At 42.5% G+C, this 22,928-nt stretch overlaps 1 protein-coding gene across 2 annotated transcripts in view; it reads left to right on the forward strand.

The window, feature by feature from the left end:
* Window positions 1–22,928, forward strand: part of FAM184B (family with sequence similarity 184 member B) — a 138,830-nt gene that overhangs the window by 9,108 nt on the left and 106,794 nt on the right. Inside the window, exon 1 of one of the 2 annotated variants that reach the window (XM_070613099.1) lies at window positions 7,887–8,784. The exons of the other annotated variant lie outside the window; for it this stretch is intronic. Coding sequence (XP_070469200.1) covers window positions 8,638–8,784 — 147 coding nt within the window. The 5' untranslated portion in view covers window positions 7,887–8,637. Of the gene's footprint in view, window positions 1–7,886; window positions 8,785–22,928 lie in introns of those variants that run through there. 2 annotated transcript variants of the gene reach the window in all.

Below are 22,928 nucleotides of genomic sequence, written 5' to 3' on the forward strand. Positions count from 1 at the left end.
TGGCTTTAATTTACATTTCCATGATTAGCAATATTGAGCACCTTGACATATGTTTCTTGGCCATTCAGATACCTCTTTCAAAAGTGCTCCTTTAAGTCTTTGCCCACTTGTAAATTATGTTATCTTTTTCTTATTGATATGTAGAAGTTCTTTATAGACTCTGTATGCAAGTTGTTTTTCAGATATAACTATTATTTGTCAGTCTATGCCTTGCCTTTTTGCTTCTTAGTGTATTTTAATGAGTAGAAGTTTTTAATTTTGCTAAAATCCATTTTATCATTTTTTTCCTATTATAGTATAGTTTAACAAATCTTTGCCAACCTGAATGTTACGAAGATATTCTTCTATGTTGTTTTTCTTTTTTTAGAAACCTAATAGTGTTAGCTTTCACATTTAAGTCTGTGATCCATCTCAAATTAATTTTGTCTATGATATGATGTAGAAGAGGAGTTGTCTTTATTAAAGTATTCTTATTACAACTACTTTCAAATTTGATTGCCGAGAATAGAACAGAATAGAATATTTTAGTTATCTCATTTTTCCCTAGAACTTCTCCTTTTCTTCACACTGTTTATATTCTTTATTTTATCCAGATAAAGGTGACTTATCATAGATGTGGCTTATATGTTTTTGGAGTTTGTCCTTTTTGTGAAATTTGAGGTAGGAAAGTTGACATTCTGTTTTTAAGTTATCCTCAAAAGACTGAAGAATTCCCAAATTGGACTTTTTCTTGAAAATTAATTATCTAAATGGCATAAAATAACTAAAAATCTAATACAGTTCTTTGTTTAAAATTTTGAATGGTAGTATACCAATTATAAATAATTGAATCTATTATTCTGCCATGTACTGTTATTTAAAATATTTTTATACATTTAAGCTATTCTTCTAGACGATATGTAGCCTGATATTCCTATTATCCATTTGTTTCCCTATTATTATACTACCATAAAGTTCTCAGTATCTATTTCTGTACATGAACTAATAGTTTTCACAATTATTTTCAGCACTTTACTTTTGTAACACATAGACGTTAGTATTTTGGCCTGTTAATAGAATTTCAACACATAAAGCACATTCATTCAGTCATTCAACAAATACTTATTGAGCACCTAGAGAGTGCCAAGAACTATTCTAAGCACTAGGACTTCAGCAATCACCAAAACACAAAAATTCCTGCCTTCGTGGAGCTTACATTAAAGTGAGATTTTTCACTTCAATTTATATCCCAGTGCTTATCTTTATTTAAAGGTGAATATTCAGATATTAACAATGTCTGAATTATTTGCAGTAGATAATTATATGTTCATCAAATTGTGTGCTCCCCTTTTCATAGTGTAGAGTTCTTTCGAGAAATTGCTACCCAGTCAGGAATTATATTTCCCAGACCCCCTATATCTTTGGCAGTGCCTGTAATCCATTCTTGCCAATGGAATGACTACAGAATTGGTGGGTCACTTCCAAGCCAAAGTATTATAGAAATGGGTATACCTTCTCTATGTTCTTTTTTGCCTTTTGCTGGCTGAATGCAGAGTACGAGGTCCTAGGGGATGGTGGAGCACAGGTGGAAAGAGCCAATGATTGATTCATCTTAGACAGGAAGGGATCCAAAGACCAGTAACTCGGACTTGAATGTGAGCAAAAAAATTAAACTTGTTCTGTTAAGCTACTGGAATATGTGGGGTTTATTTTAGCAATTAGCATTACCATATCTAATATGCTTGCCTTTTTAATATTGCAGACATTGTTAATCTGAATAGGTATGATGTTTGAAAACAGAACCATTATCATTGATCTGGTACAATTTCAACGTTGCCAAAAATGATATTAAGGAGACAGTCAGCTATTCAGCCTCCCAAAGGGCCAGGCTAGCTAATGCCTAAGAGCAGATTCTTGCTGAATATTGAGGCCAACACAAATTTGAATGCATTCGTAACAGTTAGTGACTAAAAAATGAGGGGAGGGGAGGGGGCAGTATAAGAAAGTAGGAGTAAGTTTGAGCTCTCTCTGGCCCATGAACCATATTTGCATAGTTATAACATTAAGTGGTTACTATTGGAATTCTGATCAAATAAGGCTGAGGAATGTGGAGGGGATATGCTGTAGGGAAACCATGTCTTTCCTCATTCAGTATGGTAGGAGGCGTAAAATGGGTCAGAAAATAATATACATACTTTATATGCTCATAATAGGAATAGAATTTGTTCCACAGGAGTGGAACCGGTGATTAGAAACAGAGATGAGAGGGAGACTTCACTTTTTCACTTTTGAATATCGTACCATATCAGTTCCCTATTTAAAAATATGTTTTTTAAAATGCAACATTTTATTATTAGCTTGTGAGAATTGACGGGTATCAGGGAAGATTTCTTTACTGAATTTTAGCAAAATTGCAACAAAATCCTTTATGCAAATTGGTGAGAGGCATTGCAAAATTGATAGCATAACTTAGTGAGCATCCTTAATGATATCCTTCCCTTGAACCTATGAAGTTTCAAAGGTTTTCAGTTATAATAGCCATTAAAATCAGGGTTGAAATAAACTGAACTTAGAACTAGACCTCTGAATCACAATGTCCGAAAATGATAGATCAAGATTTTTTTTAAATGTTGAAGCACATTCAATTATATTGCTTCATTTAAAATGCTATATGGGGGCCGGCCCCATGGCCTAGTAGTTAAGTTCGGGGCACTCTGCTTAGGCAGCCTGGGTTTGGTTCCCAGGTATGGACCTACACTTGTCAGCAGCCATGCTGTGTTGATGACCCACATATGAAATAGAGGAAGATTGGCACAGATGTTAGCTCAAGGCAAGTCTTCCTCAACAACAACAACAAAAACCATAATACTGCATCATCATATATTAATAATATATAGTATTCCAAAATTTTTGTCAGATTAGCCAAAAATTATGTCTTTTCTTTAATTCATCAGTTTACTTTCTCTTTTGTGTACATTTTGTAGTGTCTCTAAAATATTAGCACAGTACAATACTGATTTGTAGGTTAAAAAGTACATTATTGGGAATATTTGCTCAAAATGTTTCTGTTGATGGGCTGCTGAGTCAAATTTGGAGATGTCTGCTGCTAACTAATACTAAGTGCTATGGGAGCTCAGAGAGAGCATCTCCGGAGGAGTCAGGTCAGGGCTGCATCCCAAGTGCGATTTGAGTTGAGATGTGAAGTCTGACAGGATTTGAATAGAAGAGAGGATGAGAGAAGGACATTATAAAGCAGGAGGACAGAGCCAACCCACAAGGCTTGTTTGTGCCCCTAAAGCAAATCTCAGTGCGGTGTCTGGTACCATCCACAACAGCATCACTGACGTGACTGTTTAAAATGCCTTACCCAGACCTACAAATCAAAATGTCTGATGTGGGGAGACTAAGTATTCATTTTTATCAGGCTTCTGATAATTTTTATGTTTACCAAAATTTGAGAAGTTCTAACTTCTTATAAATACTCTGGATGATACTTGGATTAGTATTGCAGAGACATCACAGATGATTAAAAAAAAAAAAAGCAGCGGTCAATCACAGAAAGGTAAATTGAGAAACAGCTATGTTGTAATATTCAACCATAGGTCAGCTGTATTACCAATACTTAATTCAGTTAAAAACATTTGAGTTTCCATTGAGTAATGAGGACTCTACTGCTACGTTAAGAGAATTTAAAAAGCTTCAGGTCCATTCCTTTTTTGAGTGTTGGAGAGTTCTATTGTTTAGTTACCTTTGAACTCTAGAAAAAGATTAGAAAGGCAACAGTATTGAGCAGCCAGATTCACTTCCTGCCTGTTTACTCCAAGGCAAAGTCAATCATACTTTGCAAACTGGTTGTTAAATGTTTCAGGTATTGGAAAGACTACGTGTGCCATTAACTGTTCTTAGCCCGTGTACTCAACTCTTCTTTTATTCCTGTGTTTCACACCTAACACACCACTAACAGAATTTTAAAGTGGAAATATGAAAAAATGACTATCAATGCTAGAGTTCCTAGGCTCACACTGCCCACAAACTGTTTCCAAAACAACTTGCGGAGCTCATGGTGATCACATTAATATTTAATATAATATGGCTATAATTTTGCCACAAGACATTTTATTCCAAAATGTCATGTTCCGTGGTGTTACATTGATATACTGTAATCTCAGGGCAGATGTTGCCATTTTGTGACAAGGGGTTTTTGTTTTTATTTTCCCTCCATGGAGATGAGATGGGAGACCTGATACCAAGCCACCTTTAATGAAACCCTGCTACTAGTTAATGTGTATTAGGATTACAATGAAGGCATAGTGCCAATTTAAGCTGTGTTCATTTTTTGCCTTCTTCACTCAAAAAAAGGATACTTGACAGAAAACTTTAGCTCTTAAAAATAAAGTATGACATAGGCGCTACACAGAAATGCAAAGCCATGAGAGCCTATTTTGGGAACGTGCAAACTAGTCTGGAAATTGAGTACGAATAAGGCAGAGTAGGGAAAATAGCCTTCCAGGTAAAGGGCTTAAGTGAAACTCTCAAGAACGTGATCTTGCTTTTAGATGAGTGGTAGATGTATATCAGTAGTAACAGTAACAAGAGAGTTACCCATGCTACTTACCTGACTAGGAAAGAAAATTATTAAGCAATGGCTAAAAGATTACCTTCGTAAATTTCTACTGATGAAATCAGCTAAGGCAGCACTTAGCTATCAGTGTGGTAAATATGAATTATTCAATTGTCTTGGGACAACTGCTTAGCCCCCTGGAAAAATATAAGCCTGAATTCCAACCTCACTCCATATCTCAACATAAATCCCAGCTAGATCAAAAATGTAAACATTAAAAAAAAAAAAAATGAAACCAGAAAAGTGCTAGGAGAAACTAATCTAAGATGGGGACAGCCTTTCTAAGCATGATGCAAAAGCTAGAAAATGCAAGAGAAAAGATCAATAGATTTGCCTACATAAAAATTCAAAATATTCATAGAGAATAAGAAAGCTAAAATAAATAACTAGCTGAGGGAAATGTTTGCAATATGTGACAGGCAAAGTGCTAGAAGCCCCTACAAAGAAAGATCTTGTAATGTGTTTAAAAAAGATTAAAGATGACCATTTCGGTGATACAAACAAACTTTAACACCATGAAGCGGACAGTCTCCATTCAGAGAACTGCAAAATGAGGTGGAAGGCAGGAAGCTTTTATAGGGCAAAAAATAAAGAACACAGAAGAGAAAAATAGAAAATATCTGATTGGCTGGGGCACATAGTCAACCTTGTTTGGAGTGAGAAGGGACAAGGAAATAAGGACAGAGCCCAGAGCTGGCTTGGCATTTGGGGGTTGGCTGACTGGATATACTGCATTTCTGGTCAAGTGGAGCATTTACAGCGACAAAGGCTATCTAAGTTTCCGTTTGCTGATGTGGAACCCCAGGCAGGAGCAGCTTCACGTTGGGCCTAGAAAGTTATTTCAACATAAAGTAGAAAGCCAGGCAAAAACAATGCACAAAAGGTTTAATTCCAGCAACTCACCAATTTGTGGAAAGGTGTTCCAGCAACCCTAGTAATCAAACAAATGGTATAGAGGGAGACACTCTTCCACTACTAAAGTGAAAGATATTTGAAGACCATTAGCAGCTAGTTTTGGCAAGGGTATGGGTAAACATGCATTTTTGTGCACTATTAATGAGAGTATAAATTGGAATGATTTCTGGAGAACAGTATAGTGAAATATATCAACATTCAAAATCTGCTTACTCCTTGAAACTGGTTTATTCTAAGATTTATTCCTATGGAAATACCTGCACAACTGTGCAAAGGGCCATGTACCATGTCGTGTAGGAAGTTATCTTGATGCAACGGTAACGTCCAAATACATTACTAGGCAGGCTATCCCAGATGTCATGGACAGGAAACTTTACAGCCCAAATTAAGATGCTCAAATCACATGGTTTATTGAATCACTTTTAAATAGAAGTCAGTTGGAAAGTATACTGAAGGTTAAGACATTTAGAATACGGTACCAGGGAGGTAGGGGGACCACATTACCTGAATCCTGTGTGACGCTGTGTTGTTATGTCCTGTCTGCTGCACCAGCCTTCACCTCTGATAGGTCAGTTCTCAGGACCACAGTTGAAATTGAGCAAGGGGGCTCAGCAGATAGAGGGTTCCTAGAGCCAATACATGCTTGCTCTCAGAAATGTGCAAGGGCAAGTTTGCCTGGTTAATGGCCTGCTGGAGAGCCATGTGTTTCATCGGTGATTCTGGGGCAGAACATACATGAGGCCAGAATGTGTGTCAACAATGAATTTTGGGGATGATGTAGCTGTTGGCCTAAAGGTGGCATCATCTTTACCTTACAACTTAGCCTTTCCATCTTTTTTCTATCTGTTAGTAACACTCTTACCTGTTCTATCCTTTTTACATATATTCCATTCTATCTTTATCATGGCTTACAGTATACTATGTGTACATAACACATCTTAAGAAATCTATGGCACATGAGTTTCATATTTCATTTTTGTTTTTCCTGTCCTTTAGAACGGAATTGAACATTCTTGTAATACAGCAAACATACATTATAAACATATGTGAAACATTTTGATTAAAATACAAAAAACTAAAAGAATTGTTCAATAGAGGATAAAGTAAATGTTATTATTGTATATAATGGTATACCGGCTGTTAAAAATGGGAATGTAGATCTTTATTGACAAGAAAAAAAGATGTCCATTGGATATTGACTGAATAGAGTTCAAAAACATTATTATAGTATTCCATTTATGTTTTAAAAATACACATATGTACATAACATCTTCTAGGTGTGTACAGAGCGATGTCTAGAAGAACCTTCTCAAAATATTAACAGTAATTTAGCAGTCACCTAAAATGATAAACTAGGAACCCAAAACCCAGGTTTGCTATTCTTATGTAGTGTAATGGACTGCAGTGAAAGTAAGGAATTTAGAATAGGAATATTTCAGCTTCAGACACAACTCTGTTGCTTTTAATTGCCTGACTCGGTACAAATTTTCTGGATCTATTTCCTCATCTATAAAATTGGGTATTGTTACCTGCAGTGTGGAGGGATGAGATTGTGATTTCTGAGACCCTCTGTAGCTTGCTTGCTTTATTTATCAAGATTATTACAACTCTTGGGCGGGCCTGGTGGCAAAGCAGTTAAGTTCCCGCTTCCACTTGGGTGAGCTGGGGTCTGCTGCTTCGTGGATCCCCTGGGTGAACCTACACATCGCTTGTTAAGCCATGCTGTGGCAGGCGTCCCACATATAAAGTAGAGGAAGATGGGCACGGATGTTAGCTTAGGGTTAATCTTCCTCAAAAAAAAGTATACATATATATAAGATTATTAAAATTCTTGATATAATGCAGTTTGTAAAAAAATATATATTTAACCGTGCAAATTACTTTTTATGATGACGCTGTTATTCACACTTCGGGAAAACCTGATCAAGGTGCTATCACTTTCCTAAAAGCCCACTGTTTGAAACCAGAGAAAGCAAGCAACATAGAAATTTGGCCTGCCAACGTCTCCACTCACCAGACAAACTAAAAAGATAAGCTCATAATCCAAAGATTTGTCAGGATTCTGGAACCAGTCGGCTGGTGGCCAGGAGGGTGGACATGTACGATTCACTTCACTTTCACGGGGCTCGGTTTACTTAGACTTTCGGCTCCTCCATTCCTCTTCGCTTCCTCCTTCCCCACACCCGCCACCATCCTTTCTACCTCTCTGATGACATTTTCTCTGCGCTAGTACCGCTCTACTGCTTCCCACACCGCGTTCCGCGCTTTCCCGTCCCAGATTTCGGTCACCAGGTCCTCGGCCGCCCCTTTGGCTTCTTCCCTTTGTTCCGTGATCTCTGGCAATCCTCCCCCAACGTCCGGGCTCCTCCCCAAAATGGGGGAAAGGGTGATCCAATTTGCAGCCCCGGTGGGGGCTCACACTGTGCGCCCCAGTCCCCGCAGCTCCTCGCGTCCCCGCGACTCGCTCTCACCTCCCTGCCCTTCTCTTGGCATCTCGCCCTCAGCGCCGAGCTCCAAAGCTCCAGAGCCTCCGGCTGAGTGCGGCGGTCAAGGTGCCCGGTTCGTCGCCACCCGCTCGCCCCGAAGTACATCACCAGGGGCCCCCCTCCCCAGACCGCGCGCCCCAGCTGCCCGAGGCCGAGGCTGTTTCTTCCTCCTCGGCCTGGGATGCCCAGCACGGGAGGTGTCCGTCGCCGCTGAGTCCGGAGCCTGGCGCCACACACGTGTCCGAGACACCGCGCCCAGCCAGCGCAAACCTCTCCAAGGCCAACGGCTCCACGTAGCGGAAGCTTTACCATTGCGGGCGAAACCCGCACGAGCCGGAAAGCGGCGCGCAAATCGCGAGCAGCACGTGCGGGTCCTCGGCGCCTCGCCGCAGGGTGCGGGTGCCCGCAGAGCCGCGAACCAACGAGCGAGCGCCGGAGGAGGGAGGGTGGGCGCGCGGAGGCCAGGAGGCGGACACCTCGGGGAAGCAGGGGCCACGCGGCGGTGCGGGCAGCGGGACTGCAGTGCCGCCTCTCCCGAGACAGCCCACACGCTCACACGGCCGCGCGCACTCACGTGCACACCGTGGGCAGCGAGAACTCCAGCGAGAGCCCTTGAGCGCTGGACGCGTTTTAGCGATGGCTTCTGCCCTCAACAGCAAAATTCACGCGCCCGGGACTTGCCCGGGCTCCAAAGCTGATGCCCGCGGTGGCGCGGGCTGGAGAATGGACTGCGATCCTGAGATGCACGTGAAAATGTGCAAGAAGATCGCTCAACTCACCAAGGTAAGTTGAGGCGCTGCGGGCCGGCCAGCTGCGCGCCCGGGAAGCTCCGGGCCGGGGAGGGAGTGCGGACGCGCCTAAGGAAAAGCCCAGGCCGAATCCAGGCTGAAACTTTGTCTCAGAGGCCAGCCGGGAAGGGCAGCGATCCTAAATCTTGGTTCCTTGACCTTCTGGAGGCACCATCCTAAAGCAGTTGAGAGAGAGGATCCTTGCCAAGGAAACTCCTCCAGCCTGCGCGCTGAGCAGGTGGTCTGTGCTCCCAGGGTGGGAGTGTGAATGGAGTTGAATCAGTGCTGGGGTGTGTTTGTGTGAGTGTGTTTTCCTTTGCCGGCTCTGCTCCCGTGATCCTGCCTGGAATGTTGTGATTTCATTCATCGCGTACTCCCAGCCTGGGAGGTCATGTGGGCTCTATTTAAACACTTGATTCATTTATTCCTTCATTCAACAAATATTTGAGTCATTTGTTGAGTGCCAGCAGCTTGCGTGGCACGTACTAAACCTGGAAGGCAGCCCTGGGGACTTCCTATCAAACTGGTTGCAGACGTGTGTAGGAGCATAAATAGGGAAGTGCAGGATTCACCATGTAATTATGGGATTACAGAGGACCTTGGGACGTCAGCCAGCACATCTCCCTCTCTCATCCCACGCCCCTGGTGGAACCTCCGCATCTTGCTTATGAAGACCAGCGAGAAGATGCCACCCTGCCCTTGTTATCCCTCTGCGGCTTCCCGATTAGGAGCTCCTTGTCCTAGGCTCCCCTCGGGTGCCTTGTGTGTAGATGGGAAGCAACATCCGTCTCTGTCTTCTATACAGAATTCCCAGTGGGTGAATTTGGCTTGGAATTTCCTTTTGGTCTCATAACAAACTCCTGATACACGCCTGCCAGTGGAGGTGAGGTGCGGGTTCTGTCCAGTACCATATGGGACGTGCTTTCTTCCCTCGCTCTCCCTCCTATCGCTCTCCCATTCCCCATACCCATTTTTTGGTAGGATCACAGGCATTTTCCTCCCTATTTTGCCAGAAGGAAGAGAGCACAGAGACTTGGAACTGGACTCTAGCTTCCTTCTCCAGCCCCTCCTATTAACTTCTCCACGTTCTTTAAACATAAGCCTGTCTCCAAACAGGGATCTCTTTAGTTAAGGATGGGAAAAAGGGAATGGAAATACTCCTTGCAGGCCTTGGCATGTGCTTCTGTCACCACTGAGCTAATCTACATTCATCTAGTGACATAGATCCGAAAAAGTATTGATTCCAGTCGCTAGGCGTAATATAAGACATTATATTCAAAGAATCTAAAATATTTTTGGAGAAACAAGGTTGGAGAGAAAACTAAAAGACACTGCTACATAATCAGCTGCTACATTGGGTATTTCAAATTATGAGTGCCATAGAAGTAGAGACGAAGGATAAGTCGTTATGAGTAAGAACAGTTAGGAGAGATTTTATATAAGAGATGAACCCTGACTTCAGTTTCAGTTTACGGAGTGCCTACTATGTGCCAGGCACTGTGCTGTCTATTGATGGCATAAAACTGAGTAAGACAGGACCCCTGGCTCTGTGTATGGCAGACACATAAACAGATCGTTTCAATATAATGTGGTAATCATTCCACTCATTAATATTTATGGCACACCTATTATGTGCCAAGTACTGAAGATACAACAGTGAAGAAGGCAGACATGATCCCTAGCACGTAGTTGGCAGTGTTTCTCAAAGTATATTCTGCATTAGAAATCTCAGTTGATTCTTATTATGTAGTGCCTCTTTTTACCATTTTTCATGCTAATTGATTGTTAGACATTGTTTATATTGATGTGCCACCTTTCCTTTGGCTACTGTTTGTATGTTACATATTTTCCATCTCTTTATATTTAATCTTTCTGTAAGTTTTATTTTAGTTGTATCTCTGACAGGTGAATTTAATTCATGTGCATTTATTGTGATTTCTAATGTATTTGGGCTTATTCTTCTATCATATTGTGTTTTTTATTTACCATCCTTTTTCATTCTTCCTTTTTCTCCATCCTTGCCGTCTATTGGATTAGTAAAATGCTCTCTATTCCCTCATTTTCCACTGATGGTTTGAGGCCTTTAGTCTTTATTTCTGTTTTTCTCATAATTGTCTTTTCGTTTTCAACATCATATTTAGCTGTAATTTTTTCTAATGAAGTTATCGTGTAATTCTTATTTCCTCCAAAAGAGCTTTGCGTATTTTACGCATTTAACAGCTCTCCGCTTTCCCATCTTGTCATCATTGTCTATAGATTTTTAAGTTTTTAATTTAAAAATGGTTTTTTTAAATTAAGAGAGTTAATTAAATGTACTGGCATTTCACCATTCCTTCTACTCGCTATTTTTTTCTTGACTCCAAAGCCTTCCCTTTGGTTTCGTTTTCTTCTGGCTGAAGTTCATCTTTTAACAGTTCTTTCTGTAGGGGTCTCGGTGAGGGAGGGAATTCTTTGTATATTTGAAAATGTCTTTATTTTGCCCTCACTGTTGGGTGATCATTTATTTGGGTTTAAAATCCTATTGAACAGTTCTTTTCCCTTGGCACAGATGATGCTAGTGTTCCATTGTCTTCTGGTACAGTTGTTGCTGGTAAAAATTCTACTGCCAGTCTAATTTTCATTCTTCCGCAGATAATCTGCCTTTCCTCCTGATAGCTTTTAAGATTTGTGTTTGTTTGTTTATTTTGATGTTCAGCAATTTCACCAGAACTCTCTAGATGTTAGTGTACTTTCTATTGAGGACTCGTGTGCTCTAATTCAATATCAATAATTTCCTAATCAAATATTGTTTCTCTGCCATTGGCTCCATTCTGTTCTCTGGAACTGTCATCAGGTGAGTGAGGAAGCCTCTCCATTTATGTCTTGAAACATTATTTAAAAAAATTTTTGTCTCTGTGTTGCATCCTGGTGAATTTCTTAATCCTGTCTTCCTATTTGTCAATCCTGTAAATAATTTGTCCAGTCCACAGTTTTTCCCATCTATTAAGTTTTAGAATGTCAATAATTATATTTTTTAGTTCTAAGATTGCTGTTCTTATTTCCTTTCTGTCTAATTTTGATAACTTCTTAATTTTTACTGCTTTGTTGAATTGTAACTTACATATCATAAAATCCACCTGTTTCAGTGTACAATTCAACACTTTTTAGTAAACTTGGAGAGTTGTTGCACCATAACCACAATCCAGTTTTAAGACACTTCTATCACCCCGAAGAAATCTGTCCTTTGCACCCATTTGTAGTCAGTCCCTGTTCCCACCTCATTGCCAGGCAACCATTGATCTACTTTCTGTCAGTATATATTTGTCTTTTCCGGACATTCCACATCAATGAAATGATATAGTATGTGGAATTTCTATCTGGTTTTTTTCACTTAGTTGCTAAGTCTTAGCAAATGTTTTTGAGGTCCATTCGTGTTGTAGCGTGTATCATTCATTCATTCCTTTTTATTGCTCCCTAGTATCCCATTGTATAGCTATCCCACATTCTGATTATCCATTCACCAATTGATAGACATTTGGGTTGTTTCCACTTTGGGGCTGTTATGAATAATGCTGCTACAAACATTACATTTCTGTGCAAGTGTTTGTGTAGATACAAATTTTCATTACTCTTGGGTAGATACCCAGGAGTGGAATTATTGGGTTGTATGGTAACTTCATGTTTAACTTTTAAGAAACTGCTAAACTATTTTCCCAAGTGACTGTGCCATCTTCCTTTTCCCAGCCTACTTTTCCAGGAAAATCTGGTACAACCCCATGCCCCCATTTCTGAAATCACGGTGAAGTCCAGTTCTTCCTCACTCCACTTGCACACACCTCCCTCTCTCATTTGCCTCCCGATGATTCCTCTCCTGAAATGTCTTCATCTCTAAGAGTTGAATCCTACTTTTCAGTCTCTTTTCCCCCAAGAAAAATCTTTGAAAAACTTCACTTTTATAATTAATCATGTGTTAATTAATTATTAATGTTTTAGGTATTTTTTTCTTATTTATCTTTTTCTGCAGACATTCATGCAATGCCTGGCACATAATAGACCCTCAGTAAGCTTGTTAAATTTAATTAAAGTTTCCTCCCACAGGTCTGGTTAATATTTCTTTCACGATATTTATCCATCTGATATGATAGTTGATTTTTATATAGTCTGTCCCTTAAAACAAACTCCTTAATTTATTTACAATGCTTTGCACCTGGCAGACACTCAACATGTGTTAGTGTAGTAAATAAATATTCATTGACACAGTGGCCCAAAGTCCAGGATGCACATTCAAACCACCTGAGAGCTTTTAAAAGCACACCAGTGAGACGACGACTAACTGTAATGCGTGATCCTGGACCGGATCCTACACTGGAGAGAAAAAATGCTGTAAGGAGATGGTTGGGTCAATTGACAGATTGAATATGATGATAGAGAAGATAAAAGTATTTGTGTCGCTGTTAAGTTTACTGGAGTTGACAACTATTCTGTGGCTATGCAAGAAATTATCCTTAGTCTGAGGAAATGCACATTGAAATATGTCTTAATTTTAAGAAAGGAAGTATGATATTTTACTCTCAAAGCATTTCATTTTATAAATAAAATAGAGAAAACAAAATATAGAAAGAGAGCAAATGGTAAAAGAAATGGGGCAAAAATGTTAAGAATAGGTGAATCTGGGTAAAGGTTATATGGACGTTCTTTGTACTGTTCTTTTTCTGGCAGTTTTTTCCTAAGTTTGAAATTATTTCCAAATACAAAGTTAAAAACAAACAAAAAGCATCTTAGAAGAAGAGGAGAGAGAGGTGACAGGCTTTGCTCTGTTCTCAAAACCCCTCAAAAACTCCTAATGTTCTCGAAGGATTGAGAACCACCAGGTGAGAGCAACTCAGGTTTAAACAGTAAAGTGGGCACAGAGGAGTTATTTGAACCAACGGGAGGTTCCGAGGCCATTCCCCATTAAAGCCTTTGGGAAGCTGATTAAAGCATCAGGCAGGTTTGTCCAGTGCTGTGCCTGGGCCTGGCCTGTCCCTGGGCCTGTCCGGCCTCTCTCTGCTTTTGCAGCCTCCCAGCAATCTCCAGCTGATTTTTCCTCTTGTAGCAGTCCTCTTCCTCTCACCCAGCAGAGTTGGCATCCCTCTGACCCAGGGATTCCCCAATTCCAACTTTCAAGGACAGATAGAATGTCTGGCTGCAAATGCAGATTTTAATGAAGACCCTTTTAATTAGAACAAGAAAATGAGAGGAAAAGTGTGTGTTCCCTCTCCATGAACCATCCCTTTAACTGAAGGCTGACTCTTGAGAACCCGGACCACAAGCATGGTGACCGTATACCCACAGCACTACCTCTCATCTGGAGCAATTAGAGGAAAAGTACCCAGGAGGCAATGAGCCATCCTCTTAGTGCCAGAAGCTGCCAAGCTAAAAGTACAAGGAGTGAAATAACCCTGCAGGACCCTCTCAGTCACTCTTTGGAAAGGATCTTAGCCAGTCTGTGGGAAGACCCTGCAAAAGCTAAGGGTGAAGCAAGTGCCTGCAACCTCTACATGTCAGTAATACCTTATGATTCCTTAGTGTTTGTGTTCTTGCAAAGCCTTTGAAATACTTACTTGTCCTTTGTGTGCACAGCACTTCTGCATGGCAAGGAGAGGGACACCGTCTCTAATTGAGAGAGGGAAAATCTGAAACTCAGGAGAGGATCAGCATTCTTGCCCAATGTCACATTAGTATGTATTGCCAGAAGCAGAACATCCAGAACCCAGTGATGGGTGTGTGTGCTGGATGATGTTTCTTCCCCGGTCATCTTTCTGTTTCTGTTAACCTCCCTTGATCATCTTTACTACTTTTTCCCATGCAAGGGGAAATGTATCTCTAATTAGTGAGGGTGAGAGCAGGAACTGGGCCTGCAGAGCTCTTTCCTCTTCCTCCCTTTTTTCTCCTGGAGTGACCTGCTCATAGACGCGAACATTCTGCTCTGCCTGCAGAGGGGTAGGTGCAGTGCTTGGAGGAAGAACTACCCTGGCCCAGCGTGTGACTCGGTGGGTAGATAGCAGGAACGCAGCTTGCCAGTGCTATAAGCCACACTCTCTGATATTAATCTTATTGGTAATGTGATATTTTGGTCTCAAAACAGCGTTACACCTTGGTCTTGTATTTCAGTTAGTTCAGTGGGGAAGAGGATTTTGTTTATTGGGCTTTGCTAAAGATCCAGCATACAGATCTTAGGATAAGTCCAATTTTGAGGAATTTGGTGAAGTGTTGTAGTAAAAACTAATTCTGACATTTGGGAACACATCTTAACCTGAGACTGGGGAACCTTTAAATGGCTGTGTAGTACTTATCTGTAGATCCTTTGATCCTTCCACGGGAAGTTCTGGAGGTCAAAGTCACCACTTCCAGCACAGTAGCACAACCAGACCAAGGGAACTGTCTCCCCACGTCCCAGAACCTTACCAAGGTCTATTAAGGCACGTTAGCAGAGACAATGATGTTGGATGTGTGTGGGGATGGGGTAGGGGTTGTTGTTATGGAGAATAGGCCCTGAGTATAAAGTCAGAAATATTAAGGAAAAAGAATTATAATTTCTACTCAAAGTTATCTTTTAAATGAATTTAAACATGGTTTATTTCTAGAGGGATACTTCTTACTCTTATTTATACCAATAAATACAAATGAAAATTAAATGAGAATAAACATGAAGACACCTGGAAAGCTAACGAACAATTTTGGGGTTAAGCTGGGAATGCTCTTCCTCCTGATCCTTACATGGCTGGGCCCAGCTAGATGATAGATGTTAGTTTCGCTTCCCTTCCTGAACTGGAGGAACTTCAGAAGAAGACTGCTGCCCAGTCGTCTAAACCAGCAACAGGAACAAACCCAGCCCTTTCCTGGGACTGAGAGACCAGAGCAGTGTCCTACAGCAGCAGGAGGGCTGCCTGTTGCCACAGGAGTCCTCAGCAACAGGCTGCCGCTTGAGCTCTGTGTTTGCACGGCTTGAGGTGTGGAAGTTTTATTGCACCCACTGACTGCCTTAGCTTCTCTGACAATCCCCTCCTGCTTGCATGAGCTTGCTTGGGGACAGATGCTTAAGCGGTTCTACACCAGTTTGCTTTAGGATGCTAGATTTGAAAACTGCAGATCTGTTTTAACAAGCCCTGTCTGTTGGCATCTTTTAACCTAACGCTGTGATTCATCGTGTAAAGACAGCTATCTCACAGAAACCTTTTTGCTGTAAAACAGTATGAAGTACGCCTTGAGTTGGGGGGTCTTGAACCCCACTAAGATCCTCCACTTTTGCATATGCATTCTGGTCTCTGAACTTGTCCCCAGCCTTCCTCCCATCCTTTCTCCGCACAGCAGCCAGAGTGACATATAATTTTTAAAAATAGAGCTAAACGTAACTACTGTGTTACCTGGGTTTTTTCCTCTTCACTAAGAAGTCTTGAGCTCTCCAACATAATTTTTACTGGTTGTGTTAGTACTCTTAAGGAAACCTTTTTCTTAGCTGTGGAACCTTCAGAACACAAACCTTGAAAACCAACTTGTGAAGCTTTGATGTCATCATCAGGAATAGTATTGCTCCCAGCCTTCTGAGGCAGAATGGGGGGTGAAATTTCCCTGAGGGGATGTGGCCCCACCTACTGAATCCTGAACAGTTACCATAATAGCTTTACCCCTTGAACTCCAGTTTCTCATTTTGTTAAAAATGAGATGGTTCAGTCTTTTACTACTTCGTGCTAATTGTGCGGTTGGCAGATGCTATCTTCTCTTCATAGCAACTGTGGTAAACCAAAAAATGTCCCCCTAAAAGATATCAAATGCCTGGAACCTGTGAATGCTACCTTATTCTGAAAAAGGGTCTTTGCAGATTAAGTTAAGCATATTGAAATAATGTAGTCTTGTATTATCTGAGTGGGCCCTGAATCCGATGACAAGTGTCCTTATTAGAGAAAGGCAGAGGGAGATTTGAGACAGAAAATGAGAAGATACAGTAGAGGTAAAGGCCATGTGAATATGGAGGCAGAGACTGGAGTTAGGCTGCCACAAGCCACGGAACACCTGGAGCCACCAGAAGCTGGAAGAGGTGAAGAACAGATTCTCCCTCGACCCTCAGGAGGGACTCTGGTCCTGCAGTCACCTTGATTTTGAACTTCTGACCTCCAGGACTGAGAGAGAATAAAAATGTGTGATTTGTCATGGCAGCCACAGGAAACGAATCCCCTGGCTTTGTTTCACGGTATCCTCTTCACCATCACCGAAGGATTCTTCCCTCTCAGACCCCTACTGAGGTGCTCTCCTCTGATAACTGTCAGAATCAACTAGGGAGCGTTTTTTTAACAAAAATTCAGACCAGTGAATTGAAACCTTTGGATGGGGCTCAGGCAACTATGCATTTTTAAAACTCCTCTGGTGACTGACTTCAGCCTGACTCTGAAACCACTGCAACAGGTCCTTGGCCTCTGGTCTATATGATAGGTCCTCGTCTGTCACCTGGCCCTGGGCTTACCCCATCTGGTAGCAGAGAGACTGTGTGTTTGCCTTATTTCCTCTGCCTCTCTAGAACCTCTTTAGGCCAGTGCTGCTCACACATTAGTGTTAAACACCAGTGGGCCCACCTGCAGCATTTCTCATTCAATTGGTCAAGGGTGAGGCTTGAGAATCTGTATTTTAAACTAGCTCAGGTGATGCTACAGACCACAGTTTGAGGAAGCCTTTAGGGTGATGAGGGCTCTCTCTTTTGCCTTCCTCACTTTGAGCTTCCAACAGCTTCTAGCATAGTGCCCTGCTTTCGATAATATTCAATAATGTGAGTTGGATTACTCTGCACTGTTAAAACTTTGAGGACAAAGACTTCATCTTATACCTTTTTTATATATCTTTAGTACCTCCATTAGTGCCAGGACATAGGGGCTACCAGCAGGAGACATATTAAAGGGTGGGTGCTCTAGCAAACGCTCATCTATAAGAGATGCTAACACGTTGCTGGGTGCCAGCACATCACAGGATGTGCCAAGGGATGCCAAAATGGCAGAAGCCCCCTTAAGAGAAGTATTGCATGTGCTTCAACAGCCGTTCCCAGTTGGAGGTGCGACTTGAAAGGGCTTTGTGGAGGAATGAGATGAGCAATAAACTGCTTAGTGAAGAAGGGCACCGCTGGTTAACCACCAGGCTTCTCTTTTGCTGAGTAAATATGCAGGTTTGGGGCCAGAGCTGAATTGCTCCAGGCAGTAAAAGAAAGATTAATCTCCCTCAGCAGTTCTCTTCCATCCTTCCCCTCATGTTGTATTCAGTCTCTTAAATAGGCATCAACCAATTACGGGTTTGAAGGACTGACAGATGTTAGCCTGCATAGTTTACCCACATGTCTGGGTCTAGTTTTGCACTCTGCTGGTGATTTTGTTATGATTAGGATTACAAAAGCATTCATGGATGATAGCAGAGTAAGCAACACACAGATAGGATGTTGGAGGCAGGTGGCATGAGGAATGATATAGTCACATTTTGAAGACAAGTTTGTCTAGATCATAGTTTTGTTTAAGCCAAACCAGTTTTAAGAAAGTGAAAAAGCACCTGTTTCTGGTTTTTGTTTGCTTTTCTTCCAGGGTAGTCTGCCCTTGAGAAGCATGCCCCTCGAACATCTGCTTTTCCTTGCACTTGCGAGCTCATTAATGGCATTTTCCCAGAGACCCAGAAATAGCAAATTCCATTAAAAGGCTTATCATTAAACACAATACAGCTCTTTATGTGGGAGAAGGATGGCCTCTGAATAAGAGTCCATTAGGGCTGTGGGCTGGAAAAAATGGGTCAGCTTTCTTTTAAGGGAGAAATTAATACAGCAGGCAGAGCCGGCAATACTGCCAACATTCATCTTGCGAAGCTTTTCCTCTTCACGCTGCCAAAGTGCTTCTGTCCAGACTTGCTATTCCTGTCCTCATTCCCCTGAGCAGGGCCCATTTGTCCTGAGCAAGGCTATCAAATTGTCTGGTGACAGCCTAAATAAACATGAGGGAGGAGATTAGAACTGAGTATAGGGTTATATTTGTGTGTACGCACATGCGCCCACTCTGAATGTAATCTAAACCAGGCCTCAGGAAAGCAAAAGCTAATCAGTAACTCATTCACTGACTTCTCTCCCCTTTGGTGGGTCCTAATATCAGTTCCAGGAGAGGTAGCTCATAGTTGAGTCCTTGAAGTGCATTCCCCAGAGAAGAGCTGATATAGAGAAGCTTGTTTCCAATGTAGGAGGTGAGTGTTCAAAAGGACTGTCCTGTGTCCAGTCTTCTCCTCTGACTTAGGCAAGCTGGAGCCCAGGGCATGATGGGCGCTGGGTAGCTGGTTGACAGGCAGGGAAAGAACTACTGCTGAACAAATGGGAGCTGGGAAATGAACATCTCATTGAGAGTAGCTGGGGATGCAGTGTCCAAAAAGCACAGATGACACAGGAGTGAGTTGGCACATGTCTGAGGTGGGGGAGCTGTTCAGCTGTGTGGGCCAGGGCAGTGAGGAGTTCTAAAAGGTGAATGATTCCGATTTCAGGAGTGTTGGCAATTAGAAGTAGGTGTTCTGTCCAAATTCAGCAAGATCCTCTCCTTGTAGGATATGTAAGATATGAGAAGACTCAACTGTACAGGAGAGAGTTGGCAGAGTGCCAGGTTCTCAGCAAACAATATGGAGAATTTAAAGAGTTTGTGAGACATTCAAGAGGGAGATGTCTTGTAGCCAATGGGTTATATAGTTTTGCTAGTTTTTATGTTTGCATTATTGTTCAGCAAAGAGTCACTCACCCCTACTCCGTACCCCATCCCATGAGCAGAGATTACTTCCTCATCCCATTGGTGATGGGCTTCTCCTTGAGACTTGCTTTGGTCTATGGAATGCTAGAGGATGTGAACACAGGCAGAAGCCTTAAATGTGCTTGTGCGGTTCGGTGATCACCATGAGAAAAGCACGTGCCGAATGGCCACTGCCCCTGTAGCCTGGCCCTAAGGGCGCAGACCTGAATCCAGCTCACAGCCAAGAGCTAAGCCCAGATGATGTGAAACCTGAAACGTAAGGCAGATCCACTCAGCTAAGCTCAGCCTGGATCAGCTCAACCACAGTTAACCTACTTGAGAATAAATGCTTCTTGTTGTAAGTCATTGAGTTTTGGGGTAGTTTGTTATGCGGCATTATTGTGGGCAGTCCCTGACTGAGACAGTAGGGCTGGAGCTCAGAAAAGATATCTCAACTCGAGCATCAGTTTTAGAAATTATCAAGTCATAGGGGATAATTTGTTTATTTGTTCATTTACTCATTCACTCAGCAAATATTTAGTACAAGCTGATTCTGTGCTGGGTACTTCCACTCATTGATATGGAGGAGACTGCACCAGATCCTCATGGAAGTAGATCTCTTGGCAGCTTTCCCACAGGGAATTTGCGAGTGAAAAAAGAAGGCTGTCAAAAATGAACCTTGGGGATTACTAGCCCATGAAAGAGAGCCTGAGAAAAAGCCTTCAGAGAGGTACCAGGAGATACAGGTGAAGATGGTGTTTCAGAAACCAAGAGAGGAGAGCCTTTGAGAGGGAGCATTGACTGGCGGCAGGTGGTGCAAAGGGGGAAGGTGGGTTAAGGCCTGAAAAAAAGTCATTACAGTTGGTCATTGGTGGCCTGGGTCACCATCAGTCAGCTCAGGCTGCCATACCAAAATACTACAGCCTGGGGGACTTAAACAACAGAAATTTGTTTTCCTACAGTTCTGGAGGCTAGAAGTTCAAGGTCAAGGTGCTGGCAGTGTTGGTTTCTGGTCAGGGCTCTTCCTGGCTTGCCAACAGTGCTCTTTCTCTGTGTTCTCATATAGCCGTTCCTCTGTGCACATGTAGAGAGAGAGAAATCTCTGGTGTCTCTTCCTTTTCTTATAAGGACACCAGTCCTATTGGATCAGGGTCCCACTCTTATGACCTCATTTAACCTTAATTACCTCTTTAAAGGCCCTCTCTCCAAATATAATCACATTGGTGGTTAGGGCTTCAACATGTGAATTTCAGAGGAGATACAGTTCAGTTCATAACAGCATCAGAAGACTTTTCTGGTTCCAGCTTTGCTACTGCCTAGATCACCCTCTAAACTGCACCCCTACCCCCTACCCCACGATTCTCTGTTCTGGTCTGTCTGATAGACACAGTGCTCACCTCATCTACCTGCCTCAGGGTTGCTGCAAGGAGAAAGTGAAATAAATTCCTGTGCCTCCAGGGTACACCAGAAGTACAGTGAAGGTTGCAGAAGAGATCCTGGTTAACCACTCTATCAAATTCTGTCCTCTCTTTCTCTACGGGTCCTGGCTGGGTCACCTGTTTATATGCTGGCTTTTCATACCTCCTCCATGCTGCTTCAGATTGCCTTCCACATCAGTCCTCCTTGGTGGAGGGGCTCCCCAGCCGCCTCTGCCCACCACTGCTGGTGTTCTGCCACTTGCCTAGCTCCCTCTCCTGAAGGTGGGGAGATGTCTCTCCCCTACGGCTTTCAGCCATCCTAGTAGGGGCCCTGAAAGGCAGTCGCATGCTTTCAGTTTCATTCCAGTCCCTTCTCTAGGGGAACAAGCTACTTGTTTCTGAGGTTTTTAGGTCAGAGAACGTTTGAGGGCTGCCATCCTGAGCTCGCTTTGTGCTGACAGTCAACCAGGGCCCAGGATGGAGTCCAGGCATTACCTTAGGCTTAGGGCAGAGCATCTTCTGACATTTGGGACCATATAATTCTTTATTGTGAGGGGCTCTCCTGTCCATTGTATGATGTTTAGCAGCATCCCTGGCCTCCACTCACTAGATGCCAGTAGCCCTCACCAGTTGTGACAACTAAAAATGTCTCCAGATGTTACCAGATTTCTCTTGGAGATTGGTGGGAAGGGATTCCAATCAACCCCTGTTGAGAACCAATGACTTAGGGTGAGGTCCTTGTTCGCTCAAGGCTGGAGCAACCTTTGGACATTGACCTTGAAGAGCCTTCAGTTCACTGTCTTCGGACTCAAAGGGAAGTCCCCAAGAGAAAAGGCATTTCTTCCAGGAAGCCCAGCAGGCTCTTATGCAAATATGCACCAATGTGGTGGTTCTTGCTGGGAACTCAGAGTTTCCAAGGAGGACCTAGGGATTAGGCTCCCCTTTTTTCCAGAGATCTTTTAAGATGTTAAGCGCTTGGAAATTAAAAAGACAATTCACACATAACTAGCAGTACCTAACAATGTGAAATGCACTGCCTGTGTCCGGGAGGTGTGTCTTGTTTGTTGGTATATTTGTTGAGACAGACAGAGGGAAAGACAGACAGACAGACAGACAGACTAGTGACAGGCTGGAATGGCTTGGTTGATGTGAGCATCTTGCTGTTCTTGAATTTTCACCTCGCTAGAGCTTTAGTTCCTTATCTGCAAAATGGGCATATTAATCCTCCTCCATGGGGCTGTTGCTAGACTCAGGGGAGAATTTGTATATGAATTATTTGCAAAATGAGCATGTCATGAAATCCTGAGACGTTCAGGGGACACAATATGATGCAGGGAAAGATCCCCAGCTGTGCAGTCAGCCAAGCCTGGATTCCCATCCCGGTCTGCCCCAGACCATCTGGAGCCTTGGACAGTTACCTAGCAGATTCCTTAGATTCCTTACCTGACAGATGTTGGAAGCAGTACCCACCTTGGCGTGTAAAGATGGCAACTAAATGACATAACGAATGGATATCCATAAAACACCACTGAGAACGGCTGAAGTTTCTTGAATTATCGTTAAGATATTTATCTTTTTTTCCCTAAAGATCGGCACCTGAGCTAACATCTGTTGCCAGTCTTCTTTTTCTTTCTTCTTCTCCCCAAAACCCCCCAGTGTATAGATGTATATTCTAGTTGTAGGTTCTCTGATTGTGCTATATGGGACGCCGCCTCAGCATGGCTTGGTGAGTGGTGCCATGTCCACACCCAGGATCTGAACCAGTGAAACCCTGGGCCACCGAAGTGGAGCGCCGAACTTCACCACTGGGCCACAGGGCCAGCCCCTAAGATATTTATCTTTAAGATAGTTATCTTTAAGATCTTAAAGATAATTCAAGAAACACACCCCTCCCAATGCTGCCGGCAAGTTTGCCGCCCGGACACCAGTAGAGGTGGTCCTTGGGCGAGTAAAGGAGTCCAGGCAGTGTCCACCGC

The sequence above is a fragment of the Equus przewalskii genome, chromosome 3 (assembly GCF_037783145.1).
Source record: "Equus przewalskii isolate Varuska chromosome 3, EquPr2, whole genome shotgun sequence".
NCBI classification, from domain to species: Eukaryota; Metazoa; Chordata; class Mammalia; order Perissodactyla; family Equidae; genus Equus; species Equus przewalskii.